The sequence below is a fragment of the Odontesthes bonariensis genome, chromosome 8 (assembly GCF_027942865.1).
Source record: "Odontesthes bonariensis isolate fOdoBon6 chromosome 8, fOdoBon6.hap1, whole genome shotgun sequence".
Classification (NCBI taxonomy): domain Eukaryota; kingdom Metazoa; phylum Chordata; class Actinopteri; order Atheriniformes; family Atherinopsidae; genus Odontesthes; species Odontesthes bonariensis.
The window spans coordinates 15,911,640-15,935,525 of record NC_134513.1 but is presented as its reverse complement, the minus strand read 5'-3'; the positions used below and the strand labels follow the sequence as shown (position 1 = coordinate 15,935,525).

General features: G+C 43.0%; 1 protein-coding gene across 3 annotated transcripts; it reads right to left on the bottom strand.

Moving 5' to 3' along the window:
• Positions 1-299: 299 nt before the first annotated feature.
• On the bottom strand, positions 300-22,163 carry nap1l1 (nucleosome assembly protein 1-like 1). 3 transcript variants are annotated; one of them, XM_075471917.1, is made up of 16 exons: positions 22,054-22,163; positions 16,680-16,718; positions 15,446-15,534; positions 12,785-12,887; positions 9,457-9,598; positions 8,607-8,699; positions 8,142-8,270; positions 7,837-7,908; positions 7,599-7,738; positions 7,180-7,325; positions 7,048-7,067; positions 6,636-6,758; positions 6,428-6,460; positions 6,275-6,325; positions 4,961-4,997; positions 300-2,281 (listed from the first exon to the last, which is right to left on the bottom strand). In XM_075471917.1, the coding sequence occupies exons 2-15, from the start codon at positions 16,694-16,696 to the stop codon at positions 4,992-4,994; spliced, it is 1,164 nt and encodes a 387-aa protein (XP_075328032.1). In that variant the 5' UTR covers positions 16,697-16,718; positions 22,054-22,163; the 3' UTR covers positions 300-2,281; positions 4,961-4,991. The 3 variants fall into 3 exon arrangements, with proteins under 3 accessions (XP_075328032.1, XP_075328030.1, XP_075328031.1); XM_075471915.1 differs by lacking the exon at positions 4,961-4,997; XM_075471916.1 differs by lacking the exon at positions 4,961-4,997 and having other exon boundaries at positions 8,619-8,699; positions 22,054-22,162.
• Positions 22,164-23,886: the final 1,723 nt, after the last annotated feature.

Sequence of the window (23,886 nt, the reverse complement as noted above, 5' to 3'; positions counted from 1 at the left end):
TCATGGAGCATTTAAGGCGCGTGTGTGTTGGGGGGGTTAACAAACTGCAATCTGAGTTGCTGTTCTCACTGCCCCTTTGACGATTGTGGTGTTTTATGTGGTCGTTTTATTTCAATTACAAACCACGTTTATCCCCACGGAGGTTTAAATGTTGCACTGCAGCGCCCCCTGCCGCACCACCGATTTGTCCAACCGACTGACTGATAAATCTGCTAATTACGGATTTATTTACCACTTGAACTTCCAACACGGATGCATTTCATTGCGTATTTGTGAGTGGTGCAAGAAAACAACAGCGGTCATGTTTAACCAGTTTATTCATGAACATACACGTACAGTTATTGAGTACATTAGTATTTTTGTAGCATAGCATTTTGCCTTGACAACAGCTGCTCAGAAGGACCATACAGAAAACCCTGTCCTGTCCTGTTCCCCAATGAACATGATCTGATTACTCCCTGCAGAATCAGAGGTACCCTGGCTCTCCACAGCAGATATTAGGCTGCCCAACACAACCAACACTTGGCTGTTTTTGCAACTTAGAAAAGAAAAAAAAAAAAGAAAGAAAAAAAAGGCATTAAGAATGGATTTGAAAGGGAGGCGGACTAAGTTTCTTCTTGGTACCCGCTCCGGGTGTAAAATATTGCTCTGACATGCTTTTCTGTGGCCTTCTGGGTAATGAAGGAGGCGGGCTGAGGTGGGGGAGGGTTGTGGGTCATTGGCCAAAACAATGGCCTTATCACACTTCCCCCTCTTTCTTTCACAGTGATATTAAAAAGGAAGAAAAAAAAAAAAAAAAGGAAATAAATCAAAACAAGGACCTCAAGGGCTAGGCTGAGGTCTGAAAGTCACCTGACCAGACAGTTAGGGACACAAGGGGTGGGAAAGATTATAAACTGAAGAACGGGGGGGGGGGGGGGGGATGAATCTGACAGGTTGACACCTCCTCAGTGTAGCCCTCTGTGCTACATGTACACAACATTGTTCCTTCAAAGCCTCTCTGAAGTGCGCCTTCTCTGGTAGCTAAAGGTAATGCACTTTAAACCAGAATAGTTCAAATCCCCACACGGCGGGGTTACACCACCGCCCCTTAGGCCCTTTAGATGGAGGGCATGAAACAAAGTGCTGCTTACAAGGAATACTTGGCTAACTGATGACGGGACGCCACGGGTACACCACACACTAGCACAAAGTGCAATAGATAAGACGACAGCCACGCCACAGTGAGCCTACGAGGAGCCTGAAACACGAGGTTAGTGGGACCGGGTGCCCCCCCCAGAACGGTTCATCCCGCTAAACTACTCTCACCCGCTTCCTCATCGAAAAAAAAGGGGTTCCCTCTGGAATGTTCAAGAGATTCAACTGAGCCGTGTCCAATCCTGGGAGCAAAGAAGTCGACGCGAGCTGAATTTCTGATCCATTTCGACAGTCTGTCCAGTTGCAGAGCGGCAGACTTGGGGTGGGGGGTGGGTGGGGGGGCTCGGGCGGTGCCTGCTTGCTGGAATGTATCGAGTGGAAAGCAGTGAGCACAAGTGGCGCAGGAGGAGGACAAACACCGACTCTGGATCCCCATGCTCAGGAAGATTAAACTGGAATGGACACCCAGCTGCAGGTCACCCATCTGTCCTACTTCTCTAGTGTCGGGAATGCTACAGTGCTTTTTCAAGTGCTGAAGGCCCCACTACAGAGTTGAAGAAGAAGAAAGAAGTGGAAAAAAAAAAGAAGAAAAGAAAAAAAACACTTGGAACGATCAGTACTGACCAACCTGGAACTTTAGTAGGAGGAAGGAGGGCGTATAAACCGATGCCACTGCGTTGCAGTCTAAACCACAGCTGTTGTCTAGGAGTAAATACGAACAAAAGAACTTCACGAGAACCCAAACTAGTTTTAGCGGTGAAGAAACAAGGTCATGCTGTTTGAGAAAGATATTTTTCCTATTGTCTATTGTACAGAGGAGGAAAAGAAGGAGAAAACAGGTCTAGTAAAATACTATGTATATCAAGCCAAACAGCTTTCAGTATATTACCATGAGTTTTTGTAACAAAAATTTTGAAACTTTTTTTCTTTTAAATTCCCTACTGAGAAAAATACAAAAACATTATAAGGCGATAAGTAACTATTTTCAATTTTTGTTGTTTGCTTTTTCCTCCCCCCGCCCATTTTTTATTGTTTCTTTTTTTTTTTTTCAATTTGAGAAGCCGTTACAGTGCAGTTGATCCTTCGCGGCAGCCGGGGCGAGGCCTCACTGTTGCTTGCACTCAGCTGGGGGGGTCGCGTCCTTCTGCAAGAGATCACAAGAGTGAAAGGGGGGGGGTTAAGACCAAGACTTTACCAATCGACGGTAAAAAGCAGACCCAAAAAAACAAACAAACACAGCCACTTCAACCCTGAACAATCGATGAAGCGGCTACAAACTCGAAAGGATTGCCGTGTATTTCTGCTTAAACAATCAGTTTTTTTCTATGAAGCTCTGAGGGTTTATTCCCAATATGTGTCAAGTTGGTCTTCTCCGTGAATCACAGGCGGCAATAAGCATCAACTGAGTTGGAGTGTCATTTGAAATGTTGTAACCCGATTTTAAAAAAAAAAAAAAAAAAAAAAAAAGTCAGTCAAGATTTATCAACTCCAGCTGGCAATGTATAAAATCCAGCTGAAACGGGTTTCTGCGAGAGCCTCAAAGCAGCGACTGTTGAAATGCCAAAAACCAGCGCGGGAGCTGGGAAGAACACTTCACATCCACACCTGAGGTGGTTTTCATTTCTTCTTTCGATCACAGATGCTACGCTAAGCTTAGTGACGGGGATGAAGCCGGGCACAATAATCCGACCGCCAGAACTCGACATAAGACGCGTCGGGCTCGCAGACGGAGGAGTCGTCGGTGGAATTCTCAAACCGAAACTCGTGTAGTGATCTAAATGCGTCGGCGCCCATCGACTCATTTTGGTGATGCGATTAAAAATTTCAGCGAGAGACGTAATTATTTATTTATTATTTTTTTAAATCTCACCCACAGCGATGGGTAAGCAAAAGACTGACTGGGGGACAAAGTAGCGACGCATCTTTCGTCGAGCCATTTTCACACATGAACAGTGAAAATGCAGACAATTTGGTCCAGACTTTTCTGCCAGAGATCCACTCCTGTGGCTGGAAATGTTTGAGGGGAGGAGGGAGGGATCAGCTGCCGAGTCCACATGAGGCAGCACATGATGGATGCAGAAATTATGCGGTGGAAATTGCCATTCTCAATGTGTTGTAATGAGAACAAAGCGCTTGTTTTGGCATCCCGGCTGCATGTTGCCGCTCGTACGCAGGAGTAAAACGGAAAGCAGGATACGGGTCAGGAAAAAAAGAGCAAACTTATCAGCACGCTCGCTCGCACAGCGGCGGCAAATGCTCCTGAATATGTAGGAGTTTGCACTCTGACCCACCGATAATCTGGAGACTATGAGGGGGCCGAGAGGAAAATCTATACAGAAAGTCCGAGGCCAGTGATGTGGGCATTTATGTTCTCGCATGCTATGCCTCCGGAACGTCTCCAGCACATGTGTGAGTGGCTCGTGTTAATCAAACACTGAAAGACTGAAAAATAAGCAGTGAACTTTAACCTTTCAGTGGTCAAATTAGGCTCAAGGTGCCAAGCGCGCCGTTGTCAAGTTTGGTTGAGCTAAGCCTAAAGTTTAAGGCAGCTCTTTTTAATACCATAGTGGTATCATTTAATATCCATTTAAGCGCCTTCAGGGTTAAACTTTTGAAATGAGAAAATTCAGTGCAGAGGTCTCCAACAAACCGAGATAAATATTGGACTTTAAGGCCTACACAGATGAGAAACCCCATTAACGTCGGTGTTGGAAAAAAGCAGGCAATGGCGAGCCTCTCTGCATCAACTCAAACACAGCTGCTCAGTGGCCGTTATCGTAAATCTGCATTACACGCGCCTTTGATGAAGCCAACGGACTGAGGCCCAATGGAGTCTCTGTATATCAAGGCAGAAAAATCCTCATTTTTTAACCATGTTTGGGCGTTTCTCTGCTAGTTGGGACACAGATATCAATTAGCTGCTCAGAAACGCGATTAAGCATCCCATCACACTTTGTAAGGCGTCACATACAGAGATGATGACACTGCAGCTGTTGGCGCTGCCTCTGATGGCCTGATGACTCACTGGATTACAGTCGAGGTCATTTTTGCCGTGGTGCATATACTTGGCTCTGAACGAACTCTTAAGGGTTCCGCATTAAAGCAGGTGACAGGATTTTTTTTTCTCCCCCCCCCAGCAGAGGACAATTTAGCATCTGCTGAAAGACCGAGATGTTGAGCCTTTCCACAGACAAAAGTTTTTATTGGGAATTGAAAGGAGGCCGTTATTGCTGACAGAAACACACTTTCTCCGCAGTTCTTGTTTTGGGAGGCTGCCAACCTTTGGGTGAGCATTAATAACAGATCTATAGGGGAGACACAAAACCACTGAGAAAAAAAAACAAAAAAAAAAAAACAAAAAAAAAAAAAACTGACCAATGACACGTAAATGGGTGTACACAGATTGGTTGAGAAAGCACTGAATTTATGGTTGATATATCCTCGTCCCGACAAAGCCAGAACTAGCCTGTGTTTGTGCAGAGGACATTTTAAACATGGAAACAAAAAAAGAAACTAAACCAAAAAAACATGAACAAGGCAGGGCTGGACAAGCTTCAACATACAGAAATGATACAGGTGCAAATGCTGACCTCATTACGGGTTAAACTTAAAAACAACAACCCAACAACAAACCGGGGGGTTAGTAATTCAGAAGAGTGCAGGACGGCGGCAGAGGAAGAGAAGGCGCTCATGTGTGGGGAGAGGGGGGTGCAGAGAGATGGAAATCAGGAGGGGGGGGGGAAAGAGGAAAGCCAAAACCAAAACTGAAGGCGTGGCATGAGGCGTGATGGTAGTAAGCTGACAATTCACAAACTGTACCTACCAGGATAGGGTTATTTTTCTACAGTCACCACTTAAACCTAGTGAGGAAAAATTTAAAGAGTCGCTGACAAGAGATGCAAAAGTGACCGGAGATGAAGTAACATTAATGAATAGGAAAAAAATATAAATAAAGAAAATCAAAGAAAAAGCAAAACTAGCAGAATACAGAATGCCAAAGACCTTATTGCTAAGCAGAGAAGAAGCAGAAGTCCTGTCTGTTTAAATGGGTGTCGATCTTAAAAGAAAAATAAATAAACCCTGCACATGCTAAATTTGTAGCGTGTGTAGTTTTACTGGGATGTCTGGTCTCTTGGAGCTCACACGGTTTTTCCTCACAGTAACACCTGTTGGTTCACCTTTTCAGGGAGATTTCTTTTGTCACGAGGGCAGCGAGGCAGAAAATCGGAGTAAACACGAGCCTGTCAGTGGAGAACCTGTCATTTGTTTGACCGGGTAAGATTACACTAAACTAGCCCGTCGGAATTTCACTGCGTCTCTATTCAAACTGAAAGGAATGCACTTATCAGACTTTACGTCTCCACTAAAGAGTAATAAAAGTCCTGTCGCGTCATCCCTCATCTCACAAGGCACCTATGAATGTGAGGCCTCACCTCACATTCTCGCCAGAAAAGGAAGATTTTCACCCATTCTTGTTGCAATTACCCTCCATGATGGTGATTCCTTAAGTCATTGGCTAAATGTCTACACTCGGTACCAGCTGAAGACTTGGACACACCTATCTAATCATTCTGAATTGAGTCCAAATGTTCAATGCTCTGTGCATTAAAGCCAGAAACACCGGAACACCTGTGCCCCCTCTGTACAAGGTGAACTGGACCTCAGTGTTACTTTAGGTTAGGGTTTAGGTTTTAGTACCAACATGCAGCACTAAATGACTGGTGAAGATTAAAAAAGAAAAAACAGCCGTGAAACGAGAAATTAGCTGGATTCATTTTCTGTCTGGTCTGAAAGATCACACTAAAGAAAAGCCGATGCAAATTAAAAGCTCAGTAAAATGAGATGCATTTGACAGTATGTATTCTGTATGTTGAGATCTTAAGGTCTTGACAGGACAGCTGTTCTCGACCTGCAGCTCAGGACCCTCGGGATAATGGGGGGGGGGGGGTATAAGCGTCACAAAGAGATTCTCGCTGTTCCGAAACTGAGCGACTCTTGAACTGTGGAAGGGGTCTGAGATAACTTATCCGAGGCCTCCAGCGGGGGCATCCTGAGCCAACAGAGTTGAGAAGTGCTGAGCAAAGTCTTTCTCAGGACATCTGAGATTAATAGAGGGTGTGCGTGTGCTTCATCTCACCTTGGGATCATAGTCAGGGTCGTTCTCCTCATCGGCCTCCTCTTCACCTTCCTAATAACACACAGTGCAATTTCAGTCTACTGGCTTCCCTCCACACAGCCCCAGCACTGCAGTATCCAAACCCCGCATCCCTTCTAAAGTTGGATGTTTTACCTCATCGTCCGCTTCCTCTCCCTCTTCGTCATACTGCGATTTGGAAAAGAAAAAGAGAAGAAAAGATTAGACATCTGGACGTCGGTTTTTAAATGCACGCAAACAGTTTAAAGATTCCGACGTTTGTCTTTTCATTAGAGCGATAAAGAACGCTGCGGGAGTCCTGTGCAACTTTGCCGAACAGGATGTTGGCGTGTGCGGTACTCACGTCATCGTCATCATCCTCTATGGCCTCCCCTGTGAAGTACAGCACTGCTCGAGGTACGATGCGCTCCCGAATGAAGTGGCCAATTTCGAAGTCTGCAGCCAGAACGGCCTCCGAGTCCTCGTCCTGAAAGCAATTCATTGACAAAAAAAAAAAAAAAAAAAAAGTGAATGCATTTCCTTTGGTTCCATTCTTTCATCCAGAAAGCAGCTGACTCAGCAGTCCCATACAACAGCGATCGGTATACATTATGCATCAGGGTCGGAATAACACTTCCCCGGCGTTATCGATCCAGTTTTCCTAACATTATAGAAGCGCTTCAGAGCGTAAAAGGACAGTCTCGGGTTGTGCTAAACGGTCACATCACCGTAGACAACAGAAAGATGAAACGGATAATGAAAGCGCAATGACTTACCAAGTCTCCAGTTTCTGGAACTGTAAACAAAAAGACGAACGTGTTATTCCAGAAATTTACAAGTCAAAAAAACAAAAACAAAAAAAATTCAAGATAAATATGACTGCAAAGATTTCTGCCCGTCGCTATTACCTTCTGGCGGGGTGAAGAAGTTGAAGAAGGAGTCGTTGGGGACCGTCTTGGTGACGGTCCTCACCGTGCCGCGGCCCTTGTGCTTCTGTTTCTTCTTGATGGTTTTCAACGTGACGTTCTTGCCCTTTGTCCAGTCAATTGTGCAGCTGTTGGAAGAGCGCGATCAGTCGAGAGTTAAGTCAGAATGCGGCGTCTAACATTCTATAAACCCAACTGGTGAAGTCAGAGGGAGAGTAGAAAACATTCAACAGTTTTCAACTTTGGCAGGTAAACCAGAAGCAGAAAAGTTTTGAGCTCTTCAGACTATTTTGAAGCAAACGGGTTCAAATGAGACGCTGGAAATGGAAAACTCGTCTCTTAACACAATACAACAGTTACACAATTGTCTTTGAGACAAGAAGGGAAGTTGCTGCACTCACCCTGTACAGGACATGATCTCCGGCCCATCGAAGGAGAAGGGGTCGTTCTCGTCAGGTTCTGACCTCATCTTGTAGGTTTTTGTCAACACTGTATTTGTAAAGAATTCATTGGGCTCGAAGAGGAATTCTAATGTGAAGCTCTGTAGATTGTCAAAAGAGGACACGGTTAAAAAGGTGGTTCCACATGAATAACTGAATGCTGGTTTAAGATGTTGGAAATGAGTGCCGGCAGCCTTACCATTGGCTGTTCTGTATCTGAGAATTTTACTTTAATGTCTTGTAAATGTTTTAGTATGGGTTCGTCGTGTTCCTGAGGAGGAGAGAGAGAACAGCAGCGTGAAGGACAACAACAAGATAAAAGGCGACTCGTGTTCTTTTACATGACAGGCACCGTTTTTTGTTTTTTTTTGTTCATCAAGATCTGCAATGACCCATGCAAACTTCTACCAGCAGGTGGAAGCAAATCTGAATTTATCATTGTGGAAAGCCGCTACCGTCTCTGACCTATTTTCTCTGCCTCTCCAGCAGCATGGGCGAACCTACCTGCAGCATGTCACTGAGCAGGTCCACGTTTTTGAAAACCGTTAACCAGAACTCTGGGATGCCTTTGGGATCTTCCTTCTCCTCGTCCTTCTTCTCCTCCTCCAACTTGGCCTTGTCTTTCATCTCATCCTGGTGAAGACATTCTCTCGTCAAACAGCTACATATAAAAAAGGAGATTCTAACCACCTACAAACCATACTGTGCCGCTGTGCATTGGGCTCCCAGATTAACAAATGATTAGCGGAAGAGGACAGAGCCGCATTTGTGCTACAAAAAAAACAACCACATCGATTTCTTTAACTGTTCAGCAGCTCTGCAGCACGCCTCTTAATGGCTGCATGCAGGTCGGACACCACAGCGAACAAAGGTTGCTGTGCTCTGGATGAGACTGCAAGTTACGTGTCAAAAATGTGAAGAAAAAGGGTCTTCAAATAGAAAGCATGCAGGTGTTTACATCATCTGTACCTGCTTACTTACTGTCAGCTCTTCGTCCTCATCTGCCTTCCATTCACATTCCTCATCTGTGGGTTCGTAAGCTGCTTTCACTATGTCACTCCTCTGTGAGGAAACAGAGGAAAGGGTTTGGACGCGTGTTCGCTATATACATGCAATGCCACCGTTATCGAAACGACCCAAATTCCATATATATATATATATATATATATATATATATATATATATATAAATAAATAAAAAAAAAGACACGGTCATGGTTTAACATTCGAGTTGCATCAACACAAGCCGACCTTGGGAAAATGGCAGTATCCGCCCCTGCTTTGTTTACATGAGCCTTTAACGCTGCGTCGGTGATATGAAAAACAACCAGCCTCGCACGCACAGAAGGTGCACGATGAGAGACGAGTGAGCACAGTCGGAGTCTCTCTCGATGCTCTGATCATGAGCACTTCCATACTGAACGCCACTGTCAACGCTGCGGACTCGTGTTCGTAAGTAGACGATTTTGTGTTACCAAACACAGATTTTATAAGAAATTTTGTTCCAAAACCAAAAAGACATGCAACAGCTGATATGAATCTAAGCTTTCCTGATAATGGGACACTAGAATTGTAACGAAAAAACAAAAACATGAGTATTGTTCCAGAATAATGCTTCTTTTTACCTAAAAATTGACCTTTTGACCCCCCCAGAATAATAAACACTTGCACACTGATGATGCCTATCCGAGTCAGTTGTCCAGGAGTAAAAAAAAAAAACAAAAAAAAACAAAAAAAAAACACAGGTATTCCTTGTCATTTTAAAAGCGTGTGCATAAAAACAGTAGCTTTAGGTAAACGGAATCCAAAGCCGTACGTACTTTGTCAAAGAGGGGCTGGTAGAGGGCTGCATACTTTCTCTCCAGTGCGTGCACTTCTTCGTAGAACTTTGCCTCGATGTGGGCACATTTGACCTGCAGGTTCTTGAGGGCATTTACACGTCTCTTCACAACCTTTGGTAAGCTGTGGGGATACAAACAGGAGCAGAGTAGATATGAAGGCAACCCTGAAAATCTGGCATACATGCACGTGTCCCCCTGAGGTTGCAGCACTTTAGGCGAGCCATGCAACTGTAACTAACCACAGTTGGAAAACCGAGTAAAAACTTCACAACTGGACCGATTTTCCTTCTGGTTTTGTTCAAACAATATACAAGAGACCAATTCACACTGGTGCATTTGCTAAATTTAAAAACGTACGACAAATTGTGCTCAACGGAGAGCAGACGGTAGCAAAGGGGAGTTAATCTGCTGAGGGCTTAAAGATGAACTGAAACGAATGTTCATCTATCATTCAAATGAAATTTTTGTCTTTTTCTAAAACCATCAATCGAACTTGAACTAAATTTTCCGGGCATAACTTGTTAAAACGGCCATTTAAAAGTGTGAATTATGTGGCCTTTGGTGCGAAATTGGCCACGTGACCGTGACGTCATAGGGTTGACTCCCTTATTTGCTAGTATGGCTGGCTGTGAAAACAACATACATTTGATGGACCTATATCTCATAAAGGAACCAAAATTCTGATACAAACATCAGCAGGTCGAAAGAGCACACCTCTAACATTATGTGGAAAAACTTTCGTTGAATTTAAGCCACACAAATCGATTTAATATCTATATTGTAGAGGCTCTCTGCACCTCCTGTATGGGTAATGGAAATTAAAGTTACTATTTTCGGCACAGGATCGGCGGGCACAAAACAGCCATCGCTCCTACTACACGCTGATTATTATTAAGATGTTATCAATCAAATGACACAATAGTGTATGTTTGCTGTGGTAAACTGGAAAAGATTTGAACATGCCGGTTTTGCAGATTCTGCTGCGCTGTCTTTGACACGTTGAAACCTAACGAAGGGGCACTTTGAAATCCAGCCACTTAAAAAAAACGTATGTGATAATAACATGGTTTTAATGTAAGCTTAATAAACAATGGCGTGGATTAACGGGTCGGAGATCCTCCAGTGCGTGGCCCCAGTGCGGATCCTCACGGGTCGGCGGCAGGGAGCTGGGCACCCGGCCTCGGCACGACTGACAGCAGCCATCGGTAGGACTGATCCACGGAGCCTCGGATGTCGTAGCCGGCGCAATCACCGGAGAGACCAGACAGCAGATGGCGAGCGTTGTTGGTGGAGGGCAAAGCCAGGTGGGCTTTCACCAGGCATTCACTCCACCTCTCTCTCCACGTCTTCTGCGACGGCTGTTGCTTGGCAACCGACCAGGTAGATGCCATAGGTAAGAGGGTACAGACGCCAAAAAAGGTGGCGGTGGCTTTGTCTGTTCGTTGACGTGATCGATATTATGTCCACAGAATCTCTGATTTTCAAGAGACTCTGGCGATCATGCATCAGTAGTGATGAAAACGATAAAAACATGACAAAACACAAAAAAAGCTAGCAGAGGTAGACGGCCAGCCACTCACAACGGCGCCAAATTCTAGCTGGATATGTGTGCAGACCGAAGAGCAGACCGAGCAGTCCCCTGCTTCCGAGCAGCAAACACCGTAACAGGTACGGCTATCGGCAGGCGGCAGCAGGCAGTGATACGATCCACCGTGCTCTTGTCTTTGCCTTCTCCTTGTCAGCCTCAGTTCCAGTATTTTTTAGTTTGGGAAACATGTGCAGAGAGATGCCTTCAGTGAAGCTGCTATTTTTGCAACTAACACCATTTGGCCCTCCAGCAACACAATATTTTCCACCGTGCTTTGATGTCTTAGCCATAGACGCCGCCATTACAGTTAGACTACAAGAACTTCTGTCAACCCTATGACGTCACGCATAAAAAAGTGAATTCGCACAAAAAGACAAAATGTGGCTCCTTTTGAGCCCGTTTTAACATGACTTCCCGAATAAATTATTATCCAGACAATATCTCATTTTAATCGCAAGGCTTGGAACCTTTAGAATCAGCAGCAAAAACTGTGAAATTCCAACGATTAAAATTAGTTTCATAAGTCCTTTAAGAGAGAAGCCTCACGCTGCAGTGCTCCCCTGAGATCTTCAGGAAGTTCGGGTGGTCTCCAAGTAAACACGTCAGACTATGCAAAAAAATAAATAAGACTGCTTCATTTAATGGCAGAGTGAAGAAACGGCTTTGTTTGTACACAGATTTACTGGTGTGTGTGCTCTGGGAATTTATGGCCTTGTTCTGTCTGTGGATGATGCAGCATCTCTACAGAGGTCTTATCAGGACATTTTGTTAGATTTACGTCGCCACAGGATAATATCTGGCGATCAACTCAGCCATTCCATCAGTGTGGCTCTACCAAATTAACTTACTTGCGTGTGCTACTACTACAGTTTTGTTTATTTCAAAGCATCCAGTTCTCCGCTGCTGGTGTGGCATCGTCTTTAGCCGTTATTTCAGTTCAACATCCTGCGTTCTGTCCTTTTCAAACTGAATCTGCTTTGGATGTTTACATCCCTCCAGAACAAATACTCTGAACATTCCAACCCATCTTATTTTGATCTGTTGAGCCACGTTTACCTGCTTCTAACAAACTTGCTGTCAAGTTTTGGTTAAAATGTTTTGGCTTAGTGACTTGAAGAACTATATATCCTTTAAACAACTTTATGCAATCTTGTGCTATAATGCCAATCTGAACACTGGGGGCATTATAGCTACATCTAAGGAACTCTCATTTGACCACCATTTTAACTTAAACATACGAGAGATCCTGAAGTACAGCCACCTGGCTCAGAACTGTAATAAGAGTCAAGTTTCTCTGCAATGTGACAAATTAAAACGCCTGCACTATTCTGGCAAGGGAGGGCATGTTTGGTCCCAAGTGCAGGGATGTAACTGGCGAGTTTTCTGGCGACTGCCAAGCACTCGACACATTGATCAAAGAGCTGCCTGCTGATGGCTTTGCTAAGAAGACGAGCAGTGGGTGGTGCAGTCCTGCAGCCAACCTACAGCTACCATTCCCACAGCATCTCAGAGGCTCAGAAATTTGACCGTGCCGCTGGTTACAGATGTTCCAAACAAGTCACTTTATCGTCGATTAATAAGATACTTAAATCTAATTTAATCAACTCATTATGGAGCGAATATTGAGGAGGGGGGTTCTGGTCAGAAGCTCCAGAAGATGCCATCTCCAATCCAAAGCTGTGGAGGAGTTTCTAAGAGAGAAAAAAAGCCTCCCCTCACCTCTCCATGTACCCCGATGGTGAGCCGTTCAGACCATCCAGCCTCTCCTGCAGTGCAGCCAGGATCTGTGGATTCTGCATCATCTGCACAGTGAGCTGTCGAGCTGTGGACCAACACATAAAAGGCAAAAGTGCAACATGATATGAAAGAGAACAGACACAGAGTGGGAGGTTTGGCTGCATCAAAGATGCACTCGAATGAGAAAACCCTTGTTTGGGTACTCTGCGGCAGCACAACAACACTTGTTCTCATTATAATAATCAGGCATTAACCTTGACATTAAGCTTCCGCAGCCACTCGATGCTGAAGAATTTCAATTTCAGACAAGGAACTGATCGGTTTGGCTTGCCCAGCAGCAAATGGAAATTAAATAGAAAACAAGGAACAATTTAAAGATCATAAAAAGACCATGGCTGGGACGATTTCTGCAATGTGCAGTTTTTATGGTCAACGAATATTTTGTAAACCTGTATTTTGGTCCCATTTGCTGCATCGACATTGTTACAGATGTCAGCAACACATAATTGCCTCCACTCGCTTTAAATACAAAAATCATTCAACGACCCTGCTTGTTAGAAAGCAGGTTGGAAAAAACGGCAACAAGACCGTTATTAGGCCACTAATTGCAACTATTAAACTGTTGCAGTAACCCCATGTTAACACTATCACAGTAATAAATTTAACTGTCAGGACTGACGAAGAGATTCAACAGCTTTTCCTGCAGAGCAGAACCATCCGTTCTTTCCGGTAGCTATGTAGAATTAAACTTGTTAAAAGTGCTTCCCGAGTGCTGAGACTTCAAGTCCTAATGTTCAGGCCTTAGACCGGCAACAGTCTGTAACTCTGTATTGCAAGTCCCCAAAACTGTAATTCATTCAAACTTGTGTCTGCAGCCAGTTGCCCGTGCTGTGCGATTGAAATTGTAAATGCCACAGACCGACAACAAAAGAGTCTGATTTTCACTCGATGAAAACATGCACGAGCCTCTCCGTTTGACCACACAGAGTTTAGCTGCCAACTGGAAGCAGGCAACTGTTAATGTTGAGCTCCCGAGGTAAACTAAACATACCAAAACAAAAATGTAAATACACTCAATCTCCCCTTCAACTTTAACACCGTCTCAGACATAATTCACCTATTTTGTACTAAAGTGGAGTAAACAATGTCCCGTCAGGTTATGTGCAGTGAGACGTGGGACACGGCAAGGGTCTGACAGACTGTTTGCACCCATCAAAGCAGAGTCAGGTCACTACCAGTAGATTGAGAAGATTAAGAGAAACTAAAGTCAAAAGAATACACATGACAAAGTTCACACAATTCAAGCTGTTGGCGATTAATTCTGATGAAAGAATTCGTGTCCGGTGGATAACTCAAAGGACCATAGCTGCAACAAAGGGAGCCGCCATTTTGGAGATGATGTAAAAGTCAAGACGACGGCAAACGCCACATTTTATAAAACGTTACTGCAACTTAAACAGTTATTCAGTTAAACGAGACGATAAGAGGTATTCAGAATTTTAGACGCGGCTTAACCTTCAGCTCACAAACACCCATCGTCTTTTACCAAAAAAAAATTAATCAATACAATTTTTTAAATCCTCAGAGCTGTGACATGTTGGTCTGCGAGTTTGTTACGGTGTTTTACCGCAGCTTTGATGCTTTAACACAGAGGTCTTCAACAGGGGGTCCGCGGAGGTACTGCAGGGGGGGGGGTCGCGAAATCTTTGGTTGATTAGACAATTATTTTTTTTTCAAACTGTTTCTCACAAATTGTGTGCAAACGTGTGCCATCCACAGATGGTTTGAGGATTCATTGTCCCATCTACATGCATGTTTAAAGTTAAAATCTGTGGATTATTTGAATAGCTCAGTGTTGTATGCAAGATGTTTGTTTATAAATGGCAGTGGCACGGCCACCCTGTGCCTTGCACATGTTTAAAATAAAAACATGAATATATTAACCTGTGTATTATTTGAATAGCTTAGTATTGAATGTACAATAACAGAGTAGCTATGTTTATACACGGCACTAGGCCCCGTTAAATATAAAACACAATTGTATGCCATATAAATAGTAGGGGGGTCCCTGCTCCAACTCTCCATCAGTTTGGGGGTCCCTGGCCTGAAAAACATTGAAGACCCCTGCTTTAACAGTTTGTGCTTCGTGTTAACTCGAGCGGCCTGCTATTGCTTATTACTCATAAATGTATAATCCTCCTCAACTTTCAGACCTCACAAATGAGTGCGGTAGCAATGACAGTTTGGCCATAAGCAGCCAGAATGAGTCATCTTTAAAGACTGTTCACATACACACAAAAATAGGCCAACCAGCCATCCATATCCATCCACAATGGAGTCGGTTATATACGAGGAGCCATCTGATTTATTTAAGCATTAAAGGATGTAGGAACATTATTGGGAACCAAAATAAAGCAGATTAAAGCTATAATTCTGAGTCATGTCATGAAAATAACTCCAGCAAGCTTTAAATAACTGGACGACACACAGACTTCAGACTGGACTGACATTTTAACGCACCTTTAATGACTCAACATCTATCCTCCGAGGCTTTTATGCATTCCATCAGCTGTACCTTCTGCATAGGTTCACATTTGCAACGCATTTCAAGACTAATTTCCAGGAGCCAGGTCGCTTGCTTACCTTTGCTGTTCTCATCTTCTCCAGTCTCCTCCTCTTCTACTTCCTCCACATCTTCCATGTCTGCCGGGTCCATCTCGGCTTGGTCTTTGCTGCTCGGAGAGACAGAAGGGGAGGGATGGAGGAACAGAAGGTCAGCCAAAACAGACACTTTGGGACTATTCTGAGTGCACAGAATTATCACCAGTACAAAACTACTCGACTTTGGCTGCTGGCAACTCTCCTATTTTAAGCTGCATGCCACAGCTCAACAGAGCTTTGTTTTCCACCCTAGACAGCAGACCATCAATCTATAGGTGTGATTATAGCAGACTGTCATGGTTTCAGCAAGGGAAACCGCTATAAAGAGGCCAGATACAAAACTTCTGCACGTTTGTGTCATAATTATCACATTGAGGAAACAACCGACCAGCTCAGTCTACAGAAATGTTGAACACTACCCCGCACGCTTTGTGTCAGCTGAAAGAAATATGGAAATCTGTACGCTGTACTTTGATTTGTAATCCTAGTTTTTGCAAATGGCTTCTTAGTCAAAAGAACAAGGATTAGACCAACTGTGTGCAAGAGTTCAGAACGCTTAAAATAAGCACAAAGCAAGCACGGGCTCTTCCCACAGGCTCAAGAGCACATTTGATGTCAATTTGTACAAACAAATTCAGATTCAGCTTTATTCCAAGCCGCGACAACACATTGTATTCTGTTGCGTAACCCGTAGATTGCTGTGCAGATCTAAAAAGTCTAGCAGTAATCAAAACTGGAGTCTGTTTTCACCCCTGCTGCAGAAAGATGACACCCTGCTTCAAGATGCAGTGCAGGAGAGCTCAACATGAAACAACTTCAGCAGCCCAGCCTCTCATGCCCCTGCCAGTCTGCAGCACAGGGTGAAAATCAATGGCCAGCAGTGGAGGACTGTGTGTACTTGTGTGTGAGAAAGGGAGACAAACTTCATCCCCGTGTTGTGACAATCACTGGAGCGTCGCTGCTCTTGGACAGACGGTATTCACTCAAATGTGATATGAGGCATCTAGTACACGTGTGTGTGTGTGAAAATCTGTCGATGCAGCTCAGTTCCAGACGAGGCCTCCAAAACAGGGCGCCTTTAGTAAGATACTTACCTACAAGGGCTTGTGACCACACCCCAAATCAATGTCACAGCAGGTGCATTCCCTGTAACCATCAGATACTGTAACCCCAAGTAACTGAGTCCAGTTGTTTGTGTAGCAGAGAATATACTCACTTGTCAATGTCTGCCATCTTAGTTGAGTCTCAAGTGATGCTGGGGAGAAAAAGAACAAACAGTAGTTTAGAAACACTCAGATTTCAACCGATACTTGAGTCAGGAATGATTTAAAGTCATCATTCAGCTGTGGTTATTACACAGCCACTGGAAATGGCATACAAAAAGGAAAAAAAAAAAAAAAAAAAAAAAAAAAAAAAAAAAAAAAAAAAAGTAAAATTTACATCAAAATGCCCTTCCAGCCGTGCACAATCATTAATGAAAGCACTTGCACATGTACAGGAGTGCAGTCGAAGGATAAGAATAGAGAACCGGTTGCAAATCTCTAAACCATTGGAATCATTCACCTCTGAGCTTATCAATCACTATAGACGCTGACGGGTGCTGGAAAATGCGCACCGACTGTAAATCAACATCGTCATGCGCAGGGCTCTCAAGTCAGCAATGAATAGGAGACTCACAGATCACACTTTCGTGCCACAAACAATCCTCACGTTGAATAAATTAAAAAAATAAAATTCTGTTGCATCTTAAAAAGGAGTACAACATTGCCAGCCTTGCCAACTCTGTGATTTATACAACTGGAGAGCACACAGGAACACCCCTCTCTGCCTCTGCCCTGCTGCTCTCTAAAAGTGAGCTCCTTCAGCAGAGTCACTGTGAGGAGAGAAAAGCGACATTTTACTTTTCACTTTTTCTCTGGGACATCATAGTTTTCCCCTCAAATGATGCAGCTTTTATAATTTATGCATTACACGAAGATTTACAAAAAAAAAAAAAAAAAAAAAAAAAACATGTTCTGACCCCATTCGGTCTGTGAAAGACAAAGGAAAATAACTCGATGAGAGCTGCTTTTTGGGAATTGGGCTGTATTGATAAATGGTACATGTGAGCAAAGAGGAGGAACAGCACATGTGCTATTTGCCAACACAACTAATGATCTGTGACCAACAGTAAATATCCTGGACAACAACATTATCACCATGTATGCACATTTCTCTTTGACAAAGAAAGCGTAATACCCCACCCCAATTTTAGATGTTAAAGTAACCAATAGAGAATCCAATCAATAGGAAGCACTGTTAAACACAAACTTCAAAATTACCTTCCCTATTCGGTTGATTTAAACTAGGATTCATGCACTTGATTCAAAGTTCTTTGAATCGGAACCATTCATAATTAATGCTGTTCTCTATAAGCCGCATGGATCAGTCATTCCCCTACAGATGAGATGTTGATGATCGTCTTCAGCCAGCGCAGCACGGGCTCAGGTGCAATACACCAGAAAATAAGCCAATGCTCCCAAAGAGACAGCTATACTGCATCATCTGTGGAAACGCATATGCATAAACCAACTGAAACATTCTACTCAAATAATTTTCTCTTCTGAACTCATGATGAGGAACCCCTCCAACTGGCTGAGGCAGATGGTCGCCATTCCCGAGTCTGGTTCTGCTGGAGGTCTTTTAAAAAGAAAGTTTTCTTTTCCTCCCCACTATTGCTCACCAACTGGTTCATGCTCACAACAGCAGATTCAATTGAACAGTTTGTGTGAAGCTGTGCTCACTCTTGTAGCCCCGACTGCAGCGTCCTCGTTGAAATTTAGGGTGCGCACCCAGGTGCTTCGTTTCCCCATCAATGACGTGCCGAACCACAGCATACAGAAACCTGCAACTACTGCAGTCATTCGATGTGGGACAGAGTGGCAATAAAACACTTTCACATTGCACCCAAAAGCCAGGTGTTGGAGGGTTTTTATTTTCTTTTTTTTTAAACCAGTGCTGAAAAACAGAAAGGAGGGGGGGGGGTGTTGTTTTGCAGTCTGCACGACACAAATGCCCACATCGCTCATCTTGCAGACGAGACGCATCTGATAACCGGTCGGTGCATTACAAGTTTTGATTTGTCTCAAGCTAAAGATTAACACTTGTCAACCTGTAGCCAAACAACGTTCTTGTTAAGTCATGAGTTCCATTTGGGCACGGGATCCACCCCTTTCCTGTGTCAGGAAAACTAGAAGAACTAAAACAAAGCTTTCTAAATGACCTCCTTCTGACCTTCATTTAAGGAAGGAGAAAAAAAAAAAAAAAAAAAAAAAAAAAGACTGCCCAGGACGAGTTTATTTAGGATATCTAAATATTTTACTGCTATTAAGGCTTAGAATTATCTTTTTAAAAATTTAAATCATTTTCAGTTCATATTCTTACTTCATACAAAGCAACACAGAAAAAAATTGAAATTCAAGAAAAATGCTTGAAATTTAAAAAGGTGAACATGAGCACTGCAGTCTTATAATCCCACTCCACAAAAATTACTGCCGTGTGGGCTCAACTTGCTTTGAGAAATGCATATAAAATTAAACCCGAGGCAGCAAGCAACACGCCACTTCACCGACAGCTTGGAAGGCTGCAGAGAAGAATCTTAAATGGAAGAATGCCCTTTTCTCTTTTATTTTAAATGTACAACAAAATCACAGATCAAGTAAAACAAATACATATGACTTCCTTCAGACCATGTGACAGAGGGTAGCAGCATAAACGCATTCACTCTAGGATGGAGCTTCACTTGGTTCCCCTCATAACAGCTTAGTCTCACCCGTTTGTTTTTACATTTTCTTAAACATTTTGGCAACTATTGGATTTGAATATCAATACAAGCTAAGCCACCCATCTCACTTTCCCAGAACAGTCTTGAGATATTGATCTGTGGCATCATTTTCAGGGGTCAGATAAGGGAAGCTCACATTCACAATTTGTAACCACGGGGACAACAAGGTGATAGATCAGGACCTGAAAGCGAAAGCAGTGTCAAAACTCAAGAGTTAAGGTGCCTGACACCCATAGCCTTGTGATAAGGAGGAAACGGGCTTCTAGAACAAGTCTGTTCCCCTTTTTTTCTACAATGACTACTTCCATCACAAATTATCAATGTTTTATCAGCCATCCTTATTTCTACTTTGGGCTAAGAAGCTAAGTGAGGAAAGTTAATCATCAGCTATCAGTCCTGCAGGCAGGATTGGTCACATCACATCTAAGCTGGTCGTTGGCGAACAACATCGAGTTTAAAAATTTCTGAGAATATGTTATACAAGACATGAACAAGGAGGAATCAAAAAATATATATTTGTATTATGCATTAAATGTTTGGGCTTTCTGCATCACAGTAGAACATTTTGTTGTTTTGAGCAGGCCCTGATGTGATCAGCTGGTCAGGAAAATACTGAACCCGTCTCAGTTTGAGATACTTCAAGCTAAAATACTAAAAAATAAACCCAGTTTAAACCCCTTAAATGAGATTTACATTATCTTATAAAACAACAAGCAGAATATTTTGGGGCCTTTTGACAAAAACAAGCTATGCAGTTAGAATATTTAAAAATTATCCTCATAGAAAATGCCATTGCATGATCTTTAACTGCCACCCAACCATGCTCAAAGCCATTAATTGTATTCACCTGTCAGCCCAGGGCCAAATCAGGCTCTTAACTGGACATTGAGCCTTACACAGCTGCAGGGCCCCAAGCACAAAGAGCCAGAACTAAAACCTTTAGTGGGGTGTGTGGTTTTTTTTATATATATAAAAAGCTGATACTTCAAATCACAACAATATCTACATCAGGTGGCTTATGTTCAGCATTACTCAGCTGCAGAGCTGAGGTGACAGCTCCCTGAGCAAAGTCTGGTGACAAATCAAACAATTTCTTCCTTTAGAGTTATAAACTGATGAAGGTAGCGCCATGTGTTGACTAATGAACGACTTTAATTATGTCCCATCTCTCCATTGGGAAAATGCAGTCTGTCACCTTATAGAGACGCCCTTTTAAGGTTTCAATTTTCCTTTAAAATATGCAAAAGGCACAAGCATCACAGAACGTCATAATAACATATCCTCACTTGACAATACCTCAGCCCTCTTAATGCATTTCCAGCCAAAAAGGCCCATTTCAAATGCCCAATAATCAATAACAACGTAGAGTTTTGTAGCCAAACAAACGTTTTGTCGCTGTTGAGACCCCAGCATTTTCCATGCAAGCAGGTTGAGATGTACAGGACATCTACTGCTTATGCAATTTTCAAATAAGGAAAGACATAAAAACAAACAAACAAAGAAAAACCTGAACATCTATGTTAAGAAAAAAAATGTCTTTGTTACCACACCCAAAATATGCTAGAAGAAATATTACAGGTTTTAAAAAAAGAAAAAAGGGGGGAGTCTCAGCTTGGGATCTTATTGTGAAACAATGAAACATTCAGCTCACCCTTTTTAAAAACTACACTACCAAATATCTGCTGGGCAGTACACAATTCATGTTTAAGTGTTTAATACATAAATATGCATGGATAAACATTCTGAAATACCACAGTGGAACGACAAACCATCCTAACAACATTTTTTCTTTGTGAAGACAACCATTTTTCCTAATCCTGCCCAGCGACCACGTGTTGCATGCTGAAGTCTGGCAAACCATTAAAGACCGACAAAATAGTCCTGGTGGGTGTCTGCCTGCCTGCTCGTTTTGAATCCACGTTTTCGACTTAATTTAGGGTCCAAACAAGCCGGCCAACCTGTTGAAACGTTTATTGTCCAAAGTTAAACCGCAAATGACCACTCACTTCCTCCAACGCACGAGCCCACCCCTGGCTAGTAAACAGGCAAACTTTAGCCGGCCTACCCGGTCTTGTCAATGCACTGCCTCACTGTCTCTGGACAGTTAAGCTAGCTTATGTGCTGCTAGCTTGATGCGCACTACTTGGGCTGAGCAAGTGGGAGGAACAGCTTCGACAGACAGGGTGCCGTACTATATGATATGGACCAGTTAGGAAGTGGTGCCACCGCTACAGAACCACGTTGTGACCAGTTTTCCTTATGTAATGCAACCGGTTAACAAACTATACGTGCCACTATAGGCTTTGTCCCTAATGTCTATAGTCCCATCCACAGTTTCCAACCCAGAGAATCATCCTCCAAAAAAAAAAAAGAAAAAAAAGATAATAAGGTCAAGTCCAAAAATACAAGATAAAAGACACGTGTCAACAAATGTTGAAAAATGTCGACAGTTACAGGAATTAACCAACGTTTTCTCATTTATACGAGTACATTTGTGGGCAAAATAAGCCAGTAATAGGTGGCATAAAGGATAGTCGCTGTTTTAGATTTTTTTTTTTTTTTTAGTAGCGTGTAACGTTAAGACACATCATGGTGGAGCTAGTCTCAATGGCTGCTGCCGCTGTCTGGCTTGACTAGCATTAGCAGAGCAGAGTCGTTTTCCTCTGCCGCTGTTTGTTTAGGCAGCAGATAACGATTTAACTTCAAAGGCGAAGCACGAGCTCTGGGGCGTCGGTGCCCGAGCAATTCCCCAAGTCCTTTCCCTTACCTTCGCTCTGTGGCCGGAGGCTGGACTGGATAAGCAGCGCTGCGCAGTGAAGCAGTCCTGGGGAAGAAAGAGACTCCGCTCCGATGGCGGTAAAAGGGAGAGAGATCCCGCCGCTTGCGCTCATATACATCCAACGTCATCACGCAAACCGGTAGTCACCGGGGCAACGCTGCTCATGGGCGGGGCGGCGGAGAGGATGCCCCCAAGGGGTGAGCAGAGGACGAGGGATCATCACGAAAACCATCATCATCTTCATCATTTTAATACTCCACCTCATCACTTCATTCATATATGTTCTCATTATTCCCCCCTTTCTGCCTGTCCTCCTCAGAATATCATTAGGAGTTAAATTTCTTTCCATGTCTACATAACCAACATCACGATCACATCACCAACAGCAACTCCATTATCCTCATATTCCAAGCAGTTACTGATGTCAAAGTCACAATAATCATCACTATCTGGGGCAGGGCTTACCTTCATCAGTGTCATTTCAATCCTCATCATTCCACCCCCAGTCATAATCGCTATGTGACAATTTATTGGTGTTAGCAATAAACTTCTGCTGGAATCCTCATGTTGCCAGTGTTCCTTAAATTTCAACTCATTCTATTATTTTATTGAGGTTATATTACAATTATATATTAGCAGCATTCATCTAGCTCCAGCCTTGATATTTTCACCCATTGATATTCATATTTTGTATGCAAATTGGCACATAATTGTCACAGTACAGCAACGTTTCAAATCACATGGAATCACAAGAAAACCCAAGTTTTTGGAATTATTTCTGGGAAACCAAGTCTTCCATAGCTTCCTTTTGAATATGATGCATCTTGTCTGGATGTCTTAACAAGCATCAGTCTTGCCTTCACACAATAACATTTACAAATGTTCAACATCCCTCTCCCATTTGAGTTCTGGACTAAGTTAAACTGGTTCCTGAAAATGTAATTATCTATAAATATGGCTGAAATGTTCCTCTATATCAGAGCCGTCATTTGTTAACTGAAAGGTTAGACTTATAGAGTGTGAATAAACGCCTCTGCATATGAAAACCTGTTAGCGATCGCGCTTGGTCACTTGCGTTCGCCGTCCCACCACATGAGAGAAAACATCTCAGAAGGTTTATTAGTATATATGAATGTCAAGAACACATAACCTAAACAAAGGAGATTCTAAGTGATGAGACATCTCATAACACAATCAGAAAAATATCTTGCTCATGAAGCCAGTGGTAAAGCCTGTGAGGATTTCATTGTGATTTATTCATGAGCCAACACCAGACTGTTACTAAGACCAGCCGCACTGCTCGACTTCAGTCTTTCTCTGATTGATTTCTGGCATAAGCCCAAAGGTCGAGTATCTCTCATTCTATGCTTTCCCACAGGAGGAAGCCTTACCGCATGTGCTTTCCATATCAGAAAACTCTGGAGTGAATATTTTCCTGAGTCATGCCTACCAGCTACACAGGAATAGGCAGTGAATAAAATTACTAAAGGAATTATTCTCTATCTCTTCAATCTTTCCAACAGAGTTACATCTGAGAGCTGCCATGTAAAAATGTAGTGTGTGAAACTTGTGACTCAACAGCCTCACTGAGCTAGCTAGAAGCTTGGGCACCTTAGCAGTCACTCAAAAAGACAGAATAAAGATATTCATAAATTCCTAGGAACATTTTTAACATAAAATACCCTTTAAAGATTTTAATATACCCACCCAATTGTGTTTAATAAACAGGTGTGCCCAAACTTTTCATTTGTACTGTATAAATGAGGCGGATAAGCTATAACAGTATGCAAGTATTGAAGAAGTCACTAAAACGGACATAGA

What these genes read in the sequence shown, in the direction of transcription:
- nap1l1 (XM_075471915.1), bottom strand. An exon ending in ACCAGCCCCTCTTTGACAAA is followed by an intron (nt 8,700 to 9,456) that starts GTACGTACGGCT and finishes GTTTCCTCACAG; the next exon opens with AGGAGTGACATAGTGAAAGC. An exon ending in TGCTCAGTGACATGCTGCAG is followed by an intron (nt 7,909 to 8,141) that starts GTAGGTTCGCCC and finishes TCTCCTCCTCAG; the next exon opens with GAACACGACGAACCCATACT.